An 18,501-nucleotide genomic window follows, 5' to 3' on the forward strand; every position below is an offset into this window, starting at 1 on the left:
TTTTAAAGTCGAAACTTGTAAGTTAAATGCTTTTTTTTTCTTTTCCAATGGGGGCTAGGAGAAAGGGAAATGAGGAGCTGACTACACTACATAGTGGAGAATCAAACTCTAACCAATGAGAGATAGATAATAGAACTCTCACCAATGAGAGAAAAAGCTCGGTCAATCAATTGAACTATAAAAATTCTATCAAATTTGAGTTTTTGTCATCACGATTTTTAAAATTTTAAATTATATTGTTTGAACATGTATTTTATTTTACTTGAAATTTTTAAATTTTTTGTGAGCGAGTGCAAATCTCAAAAACCCAAAACCTGATATGAGCAAAACACAAAAAATAAAAATCTAATCAAATTTCAAGTTCGTTTATATATTCAAAATATAAATTTTCAAAATCTACTCCCAAAATCTACGCGAACCCGAGATTAGTTGACAAAACAAAAGATTTATATTATGTCAAGTCTAATACAAGTCTACATGTTGTCCATTACATTTCATGATATATAGTCAGCCAATTACTTCTTCTAAATAAACTAAGATATTTCTGGCCCCTTCTCTCTGCTTTTTCCTCTGCTTTTTTTCTCCCATTCATCATTCTCTCTTTGGCTCATTCTCCCAGAAAAACATTCTCTTCATCCGCCATTAACGCTCGCCGCATCACAAACTTGCAATCCACACATAATCAACAACTTGCAGCAATATTTATTTTGATCTTCCAATGTATGCATCTTTTGACCTATTAAAACTGTTTTTATTGCTTACTTTTTCATAGTATAGATCTACCTCTGCGTAATTTTTACGCAGATGCAGATCTATAGTTTCACGTGAACTTAGTAGCTTTTGCTTAAATTTTGTATTGATTTTTGTAATTAGTTGTTTATTGTTTATGAGAAATAGTATGATTTGATTGATTTTTTTTGTAGAGTCAAAGAGGTTGGAGGATCAGATCTAGGATTATTTTTGTTGTGTTGAAGTTATGTCGTTTACAGGGACTCAACAGAAATGCAAGGCTTGTGAAAAGACTGTTTACCCAGTTGAGCTTTTGTCAGCTGATGGGATTAGTTATCACAAATCTTGCTTCAAATGTACCCATTGTAAAGGAACTCTCAAGGTAATTTACTTAAAGTTTTGCACGTTATAATCTTATTGCTATGTTTTTATTGTAGAATGGATGTAGATGATTGATAGAATTGAGCTCAACTTGTATTGGGATTGAGTCGTAGTTGATTGATTAAAACTTGATTTTTTGTTGAGAGGACCATAGATTTCTGGGTGAGCTAGAGGTGGAGGGAGGATTTGAAGTTTATGGGGTTGGGATTCTAGCTCTTTCAAGTTTTGGGTTCTAAATTAATAATTTGCACATCTTCAATGGATTTTTTAAGATAAAATACAGGTTTTGACCAAAGCTACTGGATTCATGGAACCATAAGCTATGCTCTAGCTCCACTGAAGCAAAGATTCAAACTTTTGACTTCAAATGTGGAGCAAACCCCTAACTGATAGATTGAAATTTTTCATCCTACTTAAAGTTTTGCACATTATAATCTTCTTGCTATGTTTTTATTACATAGTGTTTCTTTCTTGCATGAATAAAGTAGAATGGATGTAGATGATTGATACAATCGAGCTAAACTTGTTTGGGATTGAGTCGTAGTTGATTGATTAAGACTTGATTTTTGCCGAGAGACTTGATTTTTGCCGAGAGAGCACCATATATTATTGGGTTTTTCTTAATGTGTTGAGGTAGAAGCTAGAGGTTGAGCCAAGATTTGAAGCTTATGGGGTCAAGATTCTATTATAGTTCTTTTAAGTTGCCGGGTTCAAAATTAATAATTTGTGCATATTCAATGGATTTTAAAGACAAATACTGGTTTTGACCAAAGTTCAAAGCTACTGGATTCACGGAACCATAAGCTATATTCTAGCTCCACTCCTGGCAGATGCAAAGAGTCAAAATCTTGACTTTTAGTGTGGAGCAAACCTTAACTGATAATAGATTACAATTTTTCATGCTAGATTTTTTCTTGATTTGAGTTGGAAAAATGATAAAAGGGTAAACTTCCATTATCCTGATGTTGGAGCATGATGCAGTAGGAGTTGTAATTTGAGTTGCTACTGGCTCAATCATTAGAATAATTGTCTTAGTGTATGTCAGTGGCGGAGAGAGAATTTTTATCAAGGGGTGTTAAAGTATGAATGAGTAAACTCACGAAGAAGCAAAGGGGAGTCGATGTATATTATATATACATAAACAAATATTTTTTACCTAGCTACACAGTGTAATTTTCTGATAAAGGGATGTCAATTGACACCCCTTGACTACATGTGGCTACCGTTGGTGTATGTAGTATATGTAGAGTTCCAATATGAAAAGATTATGGTGTTTTCATGCATACTGACTGATGTTATATGTTTATGTGATCTTTTCTTAGCTGAGCAGTTACTCCTCAATGGAAGGTGTTCTGTATTGCAAGCCTCATTTTGAACAGCTCTACAAGGAGTCTGGCAACTTCAATAAGAACTTTCAATCTCGTAAGTGTTTATTTCATGCTTAATCCTTTATTCAACATTAAAGACCATAATACTTTATCTAATATGAAAATGCATTTTACTTGTGTTAGCTGTGAAGTCAGCTGAGAAGTTAACTCCAATGCTGGTAACTATCTTTGCAACTTTTGATACCTAAGATTAACATACTGAAAGAGAAGAACAGTGTATTTTTCTTAGATCTGATGCAATGTTGTGCCGCTTATTTTTTCTTCTCTTGCTTTTGCCACACAGACAAAATCTCCAAGCAAAGCTGCCGGCATGTTTTCTGGGACACAGGAAAAATGTGCCACCTGCGGTAAAACAGCTTATCCACTTGAGAAGGTATAGATATCAAATTCTCAAAATTTCACCCTATTATGATGTCTTTATTGAGGGATAAATTGTGCTTATCCTTTAGTTGACTTTGGTCCACATTGTGAACCTTATCCGGGGAAGAGTTGTTTGGTATTGAGGGGTCAGGGGTGGGAGTTCTCATTTCAATAATAACTTTTTTGTTTCTGGAGTTAGTCTTGAGTGTCAAAAAGTTTCATCTCTTTCATCCACAAGAGATAGATTCAAAGTTGATTTCTGTTGTAATATTATGCACTCCTGTAATTTTAATCATTTTCTACTGGCACAAGAAAGAAGGTTCATCTTTCCTCAAATGTAAATATATAAGCCAGGTTTCAAAGTCGGAGAATCTCTCTTTCGATTGGAAACATGCTATGTTGCTGCAGGATGATGGATAATAATATAATGACCCAAATGGGAATGGATGGTAGCTAATAATAGAGTGGTTGAAGTTTGCATGGTTGACAATTGTTGTGATGTGTCCGTATTCTTTTTAAATCAATATAGAATAGAACACTGTTAGAAATGCCAGTATCATCAGTTCGTGGTAGTGACAGCAAATGTGTTGTCTATCCTCTTAAGACTTTAGAGAAATTTAACTTAAGCATAGATGAACTTAGTTTCTTAAAATTCAAGCTTATTTGCTCACAGCATAATCATTAGTAGCTCTTTGAAGGAAGGATGTCATCCAGTGCACCACTCTATTCTACTTCCTCATTAGACATCCCACTGAATACTAACTCGAAATTATTAGGTAAGTTGTGTGTGCTATCACTGCTACCCCAACTTCGTAGCAGCCTCACACCAGTGAACTCTTCCACTTTTGAGTTGTAAGGTAGTAAAGAACTTGAACTTTATTAGGTAAATTCAACTATGTGCTAGGTAAGAATTCCAAAATTAAAAAAAGGAAGAGTCATTTGAACCTTCTATATGCTTATTTTAGGAAGTTAGTTGATCTGATTATTGTTAACCTATGTGCTTATTTTGATATCTAAATGTAGCCATCTCCGAATATTGGAACTTTTCAAAATTGAACTACATATACGTGACTTGTTTATATTCCAGAGTTTTTGAGCTTTGAGTTCATTTCATCATTTAAATTGTTGACAACATTTGCCCCTGTTCTGTTGACTACAAATTGTTAATGTCTTTATCTTTTTGAGATGTAAGTATGAACTTTGAAGGGTACCTTCTGGACCATTCATTTTTCAGAACTCCGAAACTGGAGTAGTTTTCAACCGCAGGCCTTTTTTCTGCAACACTTCAATTTCTTGACATACATCTAAGTTGATTGACCATTTTTTCAGGTGACAGTGGAGAACCAAAGTTATCACAAGTCGTGTTTCAAGTGTTCTCATGGTGGGTGCTCTTTAAATCCTTCGAATTATGCTGCCCTCGATGGGATTTTGTACTGCAAACCTCATTTTTCACAGCTTTTCAAGGAGAAAGGCAGCTACAATCATTTAATCAAGTCTGCTTCAATGAAGCGTCCAGCAGCAACTGTTCCAGATTCTTAAACTGTATCTCCGTCAACTATTTTATCCAGGGAGCTTGGTCTTTTAATATTTGTTTTCTTCTTCTTTTCCGTATATCTCCAATTGGTGTGCCATTTTGGTTTACTGTGTGATCTGATTTCCACAACTGTGAAAACTTATCCTTTCGTTGTTGTTGTTCCTTTAACTTTCGGATGTTAAATGTTCCTGCTGTTTTATCATGACCTTTGGCGGGAAAGTTGTGCAGTTCTTACGAGTGTTGTTACATGATTGTCCTCTCATGCTGTTCCCTATCTTCGTTGACATGCACTTTTCAATTATTAGATTCTAACAGGCTGATTAGTAATAAATAGTTGGTTTTGGTATCCTGTATCTGAAACCAAAACCAACTAGCTCAACTAATCCGGATTTGACTTGGTAAACCAACTACCAAGAAGGCTCGAATCAAAGACTTCTAGTTAAGGGTAGAAGGATCACACCTATTCTACCAATCCCTTGGTGGTGTACTATTAGAGTTCAATTTTCTTGGTATTTTTCAACTTAACCACCAGCAAAAGAACCTTGTTCTGTTAACGACTTTAGGTAAGTACACGCATCCTCCCAGTGGTGTCAGAAAGGGTGTCGCGACCAATTCAGTCCAACGCTCCTCTCCTCTATGACATTTATCGATATAATTGTCAACAGGTTTGACATTCTCCTCTCCAAGTTCAGGGAAATAAAATCCAGAAGAAAGGAAGAAAAGCAGCAAGATGGTGCAAATTGTTACTGCTCATGGAAGTTCATGAATTGTTACAAATTTAGTGCATTTGCCAACTTCCTGGTCTATGTAATGTATTTTGTTAGCTGGATTATGGGTGGACATTTTACTAAAGGTCTATAATTTACCTCTTATGTGATTCTTGTTGAAGCATATACCCAAAGAGCACTTGCATTGCGAAAGATTTTAAAGTGGACTCACCATTGAGAAGATCAACAAGATTTCGCGATCTTCTAGTGAATTTATTCCAATTTCAAGAGCTAGGATTGAATTAGTATTGATATATCAATTCGATCTGAGTTCGTTTATTATACCGAGCATTTTCAATAGTATGCCTTGAAGCGGACTTGAACGCACAAGATTTTGTGTTTCCATTGTACTTAGAGGAGTTGTAGGATGGGATGGTCAGATTGCAAAAATTGTTCGGAAGTTATATCATCAAAATATTTACGGGCTAACATATAATAACTTGAGAAAATCGCATATTTTTTGTAAAATAACTCCTATGTGCAAAAAGAATGGTGAGACTTCACGTATTGCTCTCCCGAATCTCTACGGAGGGTTTCGTAAAAGTTTTGTAAAAAAAAATCGTCTTGAAGCCATATCACCAAAATATTCATGGGTTAACATACACGAAAAATTGATTTTTTTTTCTAATTAATGTAAAATGGTTCCTAATTGCCCAACATATGTGCAAAAAATAGTGAGGCTTCACGTAGTGCTCCCCCAACTCTCTACGGAGGGTTCCGTGAAGGTTTTGCAAAAAAATCATCTAGAAATCAAATCACCTAAATATTCATGGGCTAACACATATGAAAAAAATGAGAAAATCACCTAATTTCGGTAAAATGGTTCCTCAATATCTAAAATATGTACAAAAAAAGTGAAGTTTCACATACTGCTCCCCCAACTCCCTATGATAGGCTCTATGAAGGTTTTAAAAAAATTATAGTCCGAAAGTCTTATCTCACCGAAATATTTATGGGCTAGCACACAAGAAAAACTAAGAAAATCATCTAATTCCTATAAAATAGCTACTTAATGCCAAAAATATTAGCAAAAAATGGTGAGGCTTCATGTACTCTTCTTCAACTCCTGAAAAACCAAGTAAGTCACCGAATTTCTAAAAGTTGGCTCATAAATGCGAAAATATGCCTGAAAAAATTAATAGGACTGTACGTAATGCTACCCCAACTCATTACAAAGGTTCTCAGATTTTTTTTTTGAATGCTCCGAGGCGCAAGATCTATAGACTAATACACACATGAAAAACACAGAAAAAATGTGTAATTTCTAAAAGTTGGCTTGTAAATGCGAAAATACTTCTGAAAAGATGGTGGGACTATACGTAATGATTCCCCAACTCACTACGAAAGTCCTTTTCAGAAAAATATTTTGGGTGCTCCGAGGAGCCAGATCCATGGACTAATACACACGAATACCCAAGAAAGTCGCGTTATTTCTAAAAGTTGGCTCGTAAATGCGAAAAAATGCATGAAAAAATGGTGGGACTGTACATAATGGATTCCTCAACTCATTACGGAGGTCCTAATAAAGTTTTTTCAGAAAAAGTTTTGAGGCGCCCCGTGACGCCAGATCCATGGGCTAATACACACAAAAAATCAAAAAAGTCAGGCAATTCCTAAAAGTTGGTTCATAAATGCGAAAATATGCCTGGAAAAAATGATGGGACTGTATGTAATGTTTCCTCAACTCATTACAGGGGTCCTCATTAAGTTTTTTCAAATTTTTTTTTGGGTACTTCGAGGCACCAGATCCATGGGATAATACACATGAAAAACAAACAAAGTCGCATAATTCCTAAAAGTTGGCTCATAAATGCGAAAATATGCCTGAAAAAAATGGTGGGACTGTACGTAATGCTTACCCAACTTATTACAGAGGTCCTCATAAAGTTTTTCAGAAAAGAAATTTTGGGTGCTCCGAGGCACCAGATAAATGAGCTAGTACACCCGAAAAATCAGGAAAGTCGCATTATTTCTAAAAGTTGGCTCGTAAATATGAAAAAATGCCTCAAAAAATGGTGGGACTGTACGTAATGCTTTCCAAACTCATTACAGAGGTCATCATATAGGTTTTTCATTAAAAAAAATTAGGTGATTCGAGGCGCCAGATTCATGGGCTAATAAATATGAAATACAAAGAAAGTTGTGTAATTCCTATAAGTTGGCTCATAATGTAAAATTATGCCTGAAAAAATGATGGGACTGTACGTAATGCTTCCCTACTCATTATGGAGGTCCTCATAAAATGTTTTGAGAAAATTTTTTGGGTCTGTGAGGCGCCAAACCCATGGGCTAATACACATAAAAACCAAGGAAGTCGCGTAAATTCCTATAAATTGGCTCGTAAATTCTAAAATATGCCTCGAAAAAATGGTGGGAGTGTATGCAATGCTTCCCCAACTCATTATAGAGGTCCTCATAAAGTTTTTTCAGCAAAAAAATTTAGGTGCTCTGAGGAACCAGATCCATGGGATAATATACAGGAAAAGCTAAGAAAGTCGCGTAATTTCTAAAAGTTGGCTCAAATAAGCAAAAATATGTCTAAAAAAATATCGATGGAACTGTACGTAATGCTTCCCTAACTCATTATGGAGGTTCTCAGAAAATATTTTTGGGTGTTTGAGGCGCCAAATTCATAGGCTCATACACATGAAAATCAAGATAGTCGCGTAATTCCTAAAAGTTATCTCGTAAATGTTAAAATATGCATGAAAAAATGGTGGAACTGTACGTAATGCTTCTCCTACTCATTAGAAAGGTCCGCATAAAGTTTTTTCAGATTATTTTTGGATGTTATGAGGCGCCAGATCCATGGGCATATACACGAAAAACAAAGAAAGTCGCGTCATTATTAAAGTTGGTTCGTAAATGCAAAAATATGTTTGAAAAACAGTGAGATTGTATGTAATGCTTCCCCAACTCATTACGAAGGTCCTCATAATATTTTTTAAGAATTATTTTGGGTACTTTGAGGCGCCAGATCCATGGGCTAATACATGAAAAATCAAGAAATTTGTGCAATTCCTGAAAGTTGGCTTACAAATGCGAAAATATGCAAAAAAACAACAATGAAACTATACGTAATGTTTTCCTAACTCATCATGGAGGTCCTCATAAAGTTTTTCAGAAAAAAAAAATTTAGGTGCTCCGAGGCGCCAGATCCATGGGCTAATATGCACGAAAAACCAAGAAAGTCGAGTAATTTCTAAATGTTGTCTCGTAAATGTGAAAATATGCTTGAAAAATATTGTGGGACTGTACGTAATGCTTCTCTAACTCATTACATAGGTCCTCATAAAAAAAATTCAAAATTTTTTTTTGGATGCTCCGAGGCGCCAGATCAGTGGGCTAATACACACGAAAATTAAGAAAATTGTGTAATTCTTAAAAGTTCGCTCATAATTCCGAAAATATGCCTGAAAAATTGATGGGATTGTACGTAATGCTTCCTCAACTCATTACGGAGGTCATCATAAAGTTTTTTCAGAATTTTTTTGGTTGCATCAAGGCGCTAGATCCATGGGATAATACACACAAAAAAATCAAGAAATTCACATAATTTGTGAAAGTTGGCTTGTAGATGCAAAAATATGCCAGAAAAATTTTGTGCGATTGTACGTATTGTTTCCCCAATTCATTACAGAGGTCTTCATAAAGTTTTTTCAATTTATTTTTAGGTGCTCTAAGGTACCTAATCCATGGGCTGATTGATACACACGAAAAACTGCATAATTCCTAAAAGTTGGCTCGTAAATACGAAAATATGCCTGAATAAATTATGGGATTGTACGTAATGCTTCTTAACTCATTACGGAGGTCCTAAAAAAATTCAGATTTTTTTTGGGTGCTCTGAGACACCAGATTTATGGGCTAATACACACAAAAAACAAAAAATATTCCTAAAAATTGGCTCGTAAATGCGAAAATATGCTAGAAAAAAATTGTAGGGCTGTACATAATGCTTTCTCAACTCATTATAGATGTCCTTGTAAAAATAAATTTGTGTGTTCTGAGGCACCTGATCTATGGGCTAATACACATGAAAAATCAAGAAAACTGCGTAATTTCTAAAAGTTGACTCGTAAATGCGAAAATATGCCTGAAAAAAATAGTGAGACTGTACGTAATGCTTTCCCTACTCATTATGGTGGTCCTCATAAAGTTTTTTCGAATTTTTTTTTGTTGCTCCGAGACACTAGATTCATGGGCTAAACACACGGAAAAATTAAGAAAGTCGGGTTATTCCAAAAAGGTTGATCGTAAATGCAGAAATATGCCTTTAAAAATGGTAGGACTATACGTAATGTTTCGCCAACTCATTACAGAGGTCCTCATAAAGTTTTTTCAAAAAAAATTTTTACGGTGCTCCAAGGCGCCATATCAATTGGCAAATACACATGAAAACCAAGAAAGTCACGTAATTTCTAAAAGTTGGCTTGTAAATGCCAAAATATGCCTGAATAATCAGGAAAATTTACGTAAATCTTCCCCAAGTCATTACGGAGATCCTCTTAAAGTTTTTCAGGAAAAAATTGGGTGCTCCGATGCGCCAGATCTATGTGCTAATACACATGAAAAGCGAAGAAAGTTGCTTAATTTCTATTTGGCTTGTAAATGTGAAAATATGCCTGAAAAAGGTGGGATTGTACGTAATGTTTCCCCAACTCATTAAAGGGGTCCTGATAAAGTTTTTTAGAAAAAAAGTTTTTGGTGGTCCGAGACGCCAGATCCATGGGTTAATATACACGCTAATAAAAAAAGTCGCGTAATTCCTAATAGTTGGCTCGTAAAAAAATGGAGGAATTGTACGTAATGCTTTCTCAACTCATACGGTCCCCATAAAGTGTTTTTAGAAAGCAATTTCAATTGCTCCAACGCGCCAAATCCATAAACTAATACACAAAAAAAATCGCGTAATTCCTATAAGATGACTCGTAAATGCGAAAATATGCCTAAAAATTGTGGGAATGTACGTAATGTTTCGCCAACTCATTACAGAGGTCCTCCTAAATATTTTTCAGAAAAAAATTTGGGTGCAACGAGGCGCCAGATCTATGGGCTAATACATATGAAAAACAAAAAAAAATCGCGTAATTCCTAAAGTTGGCTTATAAATACGAAAATATGCCTGAAAAAAATGATAGGATTGTACGTAATGATTTCCCAACTCATTACAGAGGTCCTCATAAAATCTTTTTAGAAAATTCTTTTGGGTGTTCCTAATACACACGAAAAATCAAGAAAACCACATAATTTCTAAAAATTTGCTCGTAAATGTGAAAATATGCCTAAAAATGGTGGGACTATAGTAATGCTTCCCCATCTCATTACGGAGGTCTTCATAAAAAAATTTCTGAAATTTTTTTGGGTTCTTCGAGGCTTTATATCAATGGGCTAATACATACGAAAATCCAAGAAAGATGTGTAATTCCTAAAAGTTGGCTGGTAAATGTTAATATATGCCTTAAAATGGCGGGACTATACATAATGCTTCCCCAACTCATTACAGAGGTTCTCATAAAGTTTTTTCAGAAAATTTTTTGGGGTGTCCAAGGCGATCCATGGACATTATACACGAAAAAATAGAAAGCCGCACAATTTCTAAAAATTGGCTTGTAAATGCGAAAATATGCCTTAAAAAGTGGTGGGATTATCTGTAATGATCCCCCAACTCATTACAGAAGTCCTCATAAAGTTTTTTCAGAAATTTCTTTAAGGTGCCCAAAGGCGGCAATCCATGGGCTAATACACACATAAAACCAAGAAAGTCGCATAATTTTTAAATGTGTGCACGTAAATGCAAAAATATGCCTTAAAAATGCCAGAACTTTACGTAATGCTCCCCAATTCATTACGGAGGTACTCATAAAAAAAAATCAATTTTTTTTAGGTTCCCCAAGGTGACAAATCAATGTGCTAATACACATGAAAAACAAAGAAAGTTGCGTAATTTCTAAAAGTTAGGTCGTAAATTCAAAAAATATGCCTTAAAAATGGCGGTACTATAATGTTCCCGCAACTCATTACAAAGGTCTTCATAATGTTTTTTCAGAAAACTTTTGAGGTGCCCCAAGGCGCCAGATCCATGAGCTTATACACACTAGAAAACCAAGAAAGTTGTGTACTCCTTTAAAGTTTGCTGAGAAAATTGTCAAATGCCCCCCTAATCTATTAGTCAATTCTCAACTACACACCAATACTTCACGAGGGTCCTATTACCCCCCTAAACTTTTGATATTTTATAACCCTTAAACGCTGACCTGTTCAAGAAGGTGAATACACCTCCCTTAGGCGCGTAAGGATGTATCTAAAACACATTATCTGCATTTTGGAATCCACGTGTAAGTCCAAATCAGCCTAAAATTAAGGCTTTCTATTACAACTTGCATTTCTAAGTTTTTTTTCTCCCACAAATCTTCCATTTTCTTCCTTTCTTCTGCCATTTAAAAAAGCTTGAAGCTTGGGAACGATTGTCTTTCACATCAAAGCTTCAATGGTAACTTCCATTTCAAATCTTGAACCTTTTGAATTTCTAATCTTCTCTAAAAAATTTCGCTATTAGATTCAAGGTTCAAAGTTATTTTCCTCTCTCATAATATAGATTTGCAAAGTCAACTAGATCTAGCTATGGAGCTTGAAATTTCTTCTCCATGTCAATGCCCAAAAATAAGTTATTTCCCTCTTCAATTCATAATTATAGAACCACAACGTATGTACACCCATTCTTTTCACCTTCCTCCAACTCTTTCACCATTACATCTGAACTTGAAGATTTACTGATTTAGAAAATACCAATTTGCAAGATCCATTTTTTCATTTAAAGATCGATTTTATTTATTTTTTAGAAGATTACATCACATGATAAATGACATTGTTAAAATTATCTGGGTGGCGAAGCAAGTAATCTTGAAAAGAACAATTCTAAGGTCACTGTGACTTGCATTACTTGCTAAGAATAATGTAGAAGAAGAAAGGTTGATATTCAAACGGCTCTTAAATGTCAGAAATACGTGCAAAAAATAGTGAGATCTCACTTACTGCTCCCTCAATTCATTATGGAGGGTTCCTTAAGGTTTTAAAAAAAAATCGTTTCGAAGCCAAATCTCCAAAATATTCATGATTTGACACATACATAAACTTGAGAAAATCACATAATTCCAATAAAATGGCTCCAAAATGAGCTAACTACGAGCAAAAAATGTTGAGGCTTCATGCACTTATCCCCTAACTCCCTATGAAGGGTTCCGTAAGGATTTTACAAAAAAATCGTCCAGAAGTCATATCACCAAAATATTCATGGGCTAACACACGAAAAGCTGAGAAAATCACCTAATTCCGGCAAATGACTCCTCAATGCCCAAAATATGTGCAAAAAATGATGAGGCTTCACGTAATTCTCCCCCGACTCCCTACAGAGTGTTTCGTAAAAGTTTTGTAAAAGAAATTGTCCGGAAGCCACATCACCAAAATATTCATGGGCTAACACACATGTAAAACTCAGAAAATCACTTAAATCTTTAAAATTGATCCTAAATGCACAAAATACGTGCAAAAAATTGTGAGGCTTCACATGCTGCTTTCCAACTCCCTACGAAGGGTTCTGTAAAGGTTTTATAAAAATATCGTTCGGGTGACATATCAACAAAATATTCATGGGCTAACACACGAAAAGCTGAGAAAATCACCTAATTCCGGCAAATGACTCCTCAATGCCCAAAATATGTGCAAAAAATGATGAGGCTTCACGTAATTCTCCCCCGACTCCCTACAGAGTGTTTCGTAAAAGTTTTGTAAGAAATTGTCCGGAAGCCACATCACCAAAATATTCATGGGCTAATAGACCGGAAAAACTAAGAAAATCGCCTAATTCCTATAAAATGACTCCTAAATATCCAAAAATACATGCAAAAAATGGTGAGGCTTCATGTACTGCACCCCAACTCCTTACAGAGGATTGCATAAAGATTTGGCAAAAAAATCATCCAAAAGCCCTGAAATAATTTGTTCCACTATTTTAGTCTAAACTAATTTACGGAACTAATTAATACTCATAATCAAATGTAAGATAAAATAATCCCACATTTTTTATTCCAAGATCATTAGAGAGGAATATTGGTTGACACCACACATCTCCATGTTGATAACAATTATTGATCACCGCACTTTAGGACTTCAAGTGGGACTTTTCTATTGATTGATATATATCACATTTGTAAACTATAAATAGTACTTTACACACAATGGTGAGACAGTTGACTCCAAGGAATACTGTAACAACACACTTTTATTCTTGAGCAGAAGCTTTCCATTTCACATTAAATTTGTCTTATTATATTCATTTACTATATCGTCCTCCAATGCAAACGAGTTATGCTAGCATAACACGTGTGTCCTTGACCTCATACAAGTTCAATTGCACCATTTTCCTCGTAAACAAGATGTTATGACATATCTAAGAACACAAGTTCACCATACCAATCAAACTATGTCATATAAATAAAAACAGGCTGAGACACAAGCTCTTCACTAAGCAGAAAACCAGCAATGGACCATTTCATCTTTGGATCCTTTGTAAGTCAATCATTGAATGATAAATATTTTCCTCACACAAAAGAAGCCATTTATAAATTTCTAATATTGAGATACTTTTTCATTAATAAATCAATTTGACAACTATATAGTGACATATTGTGTGTAGTCTCAATTTTACAATCTTTCTGAAAGAATAAAAGACAAAAAGATAGACAAATCAAGTCACTTCTTAAGACTTGCTATTCAGCCTAGTCCTGTTCTCTTGGCTGTTACAGATGAAAGCCTGTTTCACAGGTTTTTCAGGGCAAAAGATACAAATTTGAGGAGAAAATTTGTGGCACCAAATGCAAGAGCATGATCCGCGACTTGCCTCGTGAAAGTGAATCATTTCTTGAACAAACAATTAATTTCAGAAGTCGCAAGTGGAAAATTTTCAATGCTCATTTACTACGTTTCTTCGCTTCACTATAGAGTATGACTCCAAAAACTGTAAGTGCATAGCCCAGCATCCCTGTAACTGACACCGGGTTTCTAAATATTAAGATTGAGATGACTACAGCTACAGCTCCTTTTGCGTTTCCCAGGACCTGTAAGTGCAAGCAATTTTTGTTATAAGCGCAAATAATCTATAGAAGAGATTAAAAAAAAGGTACATTCCTCCTTGGCCAAAAAGAAAAAGGTAAATGCAGAGAATCACGGAACACAATAACTGAAGGGAAAGATATAACTATAGACCATCCAGGTATTACCGAGAAATCAAGATCTTTAGCCCTCTTATAAAATGACTAGAAGAAAATGATTTTTCTAGATCTCGTGTAAAAATGAAACCAATTATCTCTTATTGCCCTCTCTCTATCCCAATTTTAATTAAGTCAGTATCCTATCTAGTCCATCAAAATACCTGGCACCTTTACTCAAATGGTAAAATCTTCATTTCCAGAATTTAAATGAATTTGCTTCAAATTAGCTTCCACTTTCCTTAAACACAAAGTTCTAGCACCTTTTGTATAACTACAAAACTTACATGGTTTAACTTCTCCTGTTTCATCAAATAATACTGTAATTTATGTTCCCCAAAGCATGAAACAACAACATTTTCAACTCTTTCCTTTGCTTAATGCTAGTTTGGGACAAATCATGAATTATTTTACTATAGTTTTGCTATGTTGTGATTCATATATAACAATTGGATTATCGTTTACAAAATATTTCCAAACTCTACGAAAACGAACCATTTCACTTCTGTGCTAATTACAGGGATCCATGACCTACATGTAACTCTTCTTTGTGGTTCATTACACGACAATCCCCACCGAACTCTAAAGAGGATGAGTCTTGAAGTGAAAACTTTTTAAAAAAAAATAAAATAAAAAGAAGTAAACACAGGAACATTCTGAAATGAAAAGTTTTATCTCCATTAACGGGTTTAACATGGGAAGTAAAAATTCCCTACAAGGGACTGGGACTCCTAATTCTGTCCAAACTTCAAGTGGGTGCCCATCAGGACAGCACCACCCCTATAATCTTTATCCTTCACTTGTGTTTTTGTATAATTTTTCCAAAGTTTGATTCAATTTAAAAACAGCGTTTGCACATAAAAGTCCGCAACAATAAATATAAAACAGCATAGAAATGGAATCCAAATGTTTGAAATAACAAACTCTTGGTAACTAAATGTCAGAAAGAAAAAGTAAACATCAAAAAGAAATCATAGATGAAAACATCGAACCTCCATGCAGACTGTTCACTAGGGGTACAGAACTATCCAAGAATACGGAATTCGATATTTTTATGTTTATCAGAAGTTAGAATCTCAAGAGCAAGAAAGGCAATGAAACTATGAAAGTGCCTCCCAGAAAATAATATGATCAAACTAAGCCTAGCTATATTTGATGAAGCAAAGAAAGAGAGATTTTTTTTGAATAAGTAGGTCCCCAGTCCACGCATAATTTGTGGAGTTATCATGAAATTCATAGATTAAAGATCACAACAATCAACATAATTTCTTCATCAGATTGCAGCAATGATCTATGAATTCAAAGAGCAACACTCAATCTTTTCTGACAAGTGACAAAACTAAAGACTAATTCATATAAAAAGAAATCTGACTAGTAAATGAGGAGGAATACCTGAAGAGTCAGGGCACTGGTGTGTTTTGTCACCAGAAAGTTGGTCAGATTTACAAAATATGCCAGCGCAGAATTGAATAGCAAAAGCCAGATGATTCTACTATCATCTCTTGCAAGTGCCAATGTGATGCCAACTACATTTTCTTCCATCATAAGTGTTGCCGGTAACAGAAATACAACTGCTATGGGAGCCATATAGAGTAGAAGGTTCATGGAATTCAGCTTCTCCCTTTAATCAAAAAGAAACATTTCAGCATTCATATATCCTAGGCCCAATATGTTCACATCAAAAAGCACAAAACTAGGCTACGGATTCACTAGTATGTAAAGTACATATTTATATGTGCAGTAATTACCCTTCAGAAGACAGCAAAATCCCCTGAAGCACTGACTTGAGTGCTCTTGCAGCTGTTGCACCGATACAAATTATGAATCCAAATAGATGAAAACTTGGTTCACCCTGAGAGGATATATGGAAATGAATCAGACACAAATAAATTTCTCCATCAGCATTGTGCAAATAAAATGAATCAGCTAATACAGTTTTTGAAGAAGGAAACTGCTACAAATTAGTCATATAGAATATCGATGCAAGCGCTCAGAAGGTACTTCGTTCACACCCTAAACATTGTGCTACTATTAAATCTATAATCTGAAGAAAGAACTTGCTCTCAATCATATAACAAGGAAATAAATTCTAATCACTTCTCTTTTAGCAGATTCATTCATCATAACAATAATTACCTAACCATACTATGTTAACAATACATAGAAGGACCAGTTCTACAAACAGTATTACACCCTTGATCATGAAATAACTAGGAGGTTTCATGGTATTTCTTCACAGCTAACACAAAGATCCCCCACTCTTGTATATTCTACCAATCCCACCCCTCGACTCCCTAAAAGAAAGAAGGAAACAAACAACGAGAAGGAAAACAAATTGCAATAGAAACTATATTAGTTTCTAAAGTAGACATGATAGATTTTCTTCCACATATTAGACTACTAAAACAAAAATGCTCATAAACTTGGTCATGTAGAATATTAATGCAGTCCTTGTTATAAGCCTAGATCAGAAGATTTTCCTTTTGCCACATTCCAAATATACTGAAGCCGCACTGAATAAATAGCCTGACTTTATTGATCTAAGAAGCTAGTGGTATGCAGCCGAATCACCACTATGATTTTTTTTGATAACCACTCTATTGAGCTAAGAAGCTGGTGCATGCAGCCGAATCACCACTATGATTTATTTATTTTTATGACCGTGGTGTCTGATTTTTTTTTATAACCACTCTATTGAGCTAAGAAGCTGGTGCATGCAGCCGAATCACCACTATGATTTATTTATTTTTATGACCGTGGTGTCTAGATCAGCTTTCATGCACCTTGACTAATTACAAGATATATCTCCCACAAGCAACATCTACGGGGTAACTCTGTCCACTAGGACAGATGGAAAAAAACCACCTAGTGCTCTTTTGTCTCTACTAGAATTTGAACCAGCAACATTGACCACTAGGCCGAATCACCACTATGATTCCCAAAGTTTCAGACGATTATATTAAAAGATCATGAATTTAAAGCCTAGTTGATTAAACTAACCAAAAACAGATCAAAAGCATTAGACATAGTACCACAATACAACTATAATTTCAATGAAATATCATTATCATTAGACAATAACCACAATTCAACTACAAATTTGACGAAATATAAAAAGGGCATACCCCACTGGCGATGACAACCCCGGTGACAACAGGAATTAGAGTGACATAAGTCAACCATGCCTCCCTCTTGAATGTCATCAAGTAAGCAAATACAGCAGTAAAGAAAGGTGTAGTAGCACCTATAGCCTGATTAAAAGATACTGGCAAATACCTAAGTGAGATATTGCCACTAACAACAGATGTACAAAAAATAAGACTCAAAGCAGAGATCTTCATAAACTGAACCCTAGATCTTATAGTCTGCATTGGTACAATTTTCATCCAAGCAATAGCTATATAACTCAGTAAAGAACAAGCAGTCATATGACACATAGTAAGAAAAATTGGGTATTTAAACCCATAATTGCTTAACAAATACTTGTTCAGTAACAAAACCCCAATGTTTGATGAATACCAAGCTGTTACTAGCCCAATTGTAAAGAATTGACCTGAACTCTTCATTGCCGACATTATAAACTGATCTAATCAATACCCACAACCCTAAATCTCACAAACAACAAAACCCACAAAGGAAAAACTCTATAGAACCAAATACACCCAAAACCAAAAATCAAAAATCAAGAATTTCGAGTAATAAAGTAAAAAAAAATATAGAAATATTATGAAGGAGAAAGGAGAATGGATCTTCTAGGAGTAGAAAAAGAGAAAACAAGAAGTAATTTTGAAACCATTAATTGGATCTGATTCAATTTCTTCAGCAACAATCAATTCAATTCAACACCAAATTTTATTTTATTTTAAAAAGAGTGAATTTGCAGCAACTTTTACTTGTACTGAACAAACAAAACTAAAAAAAAAAATGGAAAACTTTTTGGAGCAAATATAGAAAGATAAAGAGAGGTTTTTGAGGAATGAAAAATGGAGTTTGAGAAAGACGACCGACGAATTTGCAGAGAGAAAGGGTGGGGGTGTGGGGGGGGGGGGGGGGAACGCGGGGGGGAAAGGAAGGGG

The 18,501-nt window shown here is 35.0% G+C and overlaps 2 protein-coding genes across 2 annotated transcripts; one reads left to right on the plus strand and one right to left on the minus strand.

The window, feature by feature from the left end:
- Positions 1-515: 515 nt before the first annotated feature.
- Positions 516-4,643, plus strand: LOC102588712 (LIM domain-containing protein WLIM2b-like). Its single transcript, XM_006355608.1, has 6 exons — positions 516-720; positions 924-1,111; positions 2,433-2,532; positions 2,622-2,656; positions 2,782-2,871; positions 4,188-4,643. The coding sequence occupies exons 2-6, from the start codon at positions 977-979 to the stop codon at positions 4,395-4,397; spliced, it is 570 nt and encodes a 189-aa protein (XP_006355670.1). The 5' UTR covers positions 516-720; positions 924-976; the 3' UTR covers positions 4,398-4,643.
- Positions 4,644-13,781: 9,138 nt separating this feature from the next.
- Positions 13,782-18,466, minus strand: LOC102589044 (probable sugar phosphate/phosphate translocator At3g11320). The gene is made up of 4 exons (XM_006355609.2): positions 17,551-18,466; positions 16,174-16,277; positions 15,818-16,046; positions 13,782-14,275 (listed from the first exon to the last, which is right to left on the minus strand). The coding sequence occupies exons 1-4, from the start codon at positions 17,998-18,000 to the stop codon at positions 14,129-14,131; spliced, it is 930 nt and encodes a 309-aa protein (XP_006355671.1). The 5' UTR covers positions 18,001-18,466; the 3' UTR covers positions 13,782-14,128.
- Positions 18,467-18,501: the final 35 nt, after the last annotated feature.

Source organism: Solanum tuberosum, unplaced genomic scaffold (assembly GCF_000226075.1).
Source record: "Solanum tuberosum cultivar DM 1-3 516 R44 unplaced genomic scaffold, SolTub_3.0 scf00202, whole genome shotgun sequence".
NCBI lineage: Eukaryota > Viridiplantae > Streptophyta > Magnoliopsida > Solanales > Solanaceae > Solanum > Solanum tuberosum.

Bases quoted from the DNA above. Each gene is read 5' to 3' on its own strand.
- LOC102588712 (XM_006355608.1), top strand. From the start codon at position 977: ATGTCGTTTACAGGGACTCAACAGAAATGCAAGGCTTGTGAAAAGACT. The intron at 2,533-2,621 runs GTAAGTGTTTAT...TACTTGTGTTAG, and splicing joins CAATAAGAACTTTCAATCTC to CTGTGAAGTCAGCTGAGAAG. The intron at 2,657-2,781 runs GTAACTATCTTT...TTTGCCACACAG, and splicing joins AGAAGTTAACTCCAATGCTG to ACAAAATCTCCAAGCAAAGC.
- LOC102589044 (XM_006355609.2), bottom strand. From the start codon at position 18,000: ATGTCGGCAATGAAGAGTTCAGGTCAATTCTTTACAATTGGGCTAGTA. The intron at 16,047-16,173 runs GTAATTACTGCA...TTTTGATTAAAG, and splicing joins ATTTTGCTGTCTTCTGAAGG to GGAGAAGCTGAATTCCATGA. The intron at 14,276-15,817 runs GTATTCCTCCTC...TTGCACTTACAG, and splicing joins CCAGTGCCCTGACTCTTCAG to GTCCTGGGAAACGCAAAAGG.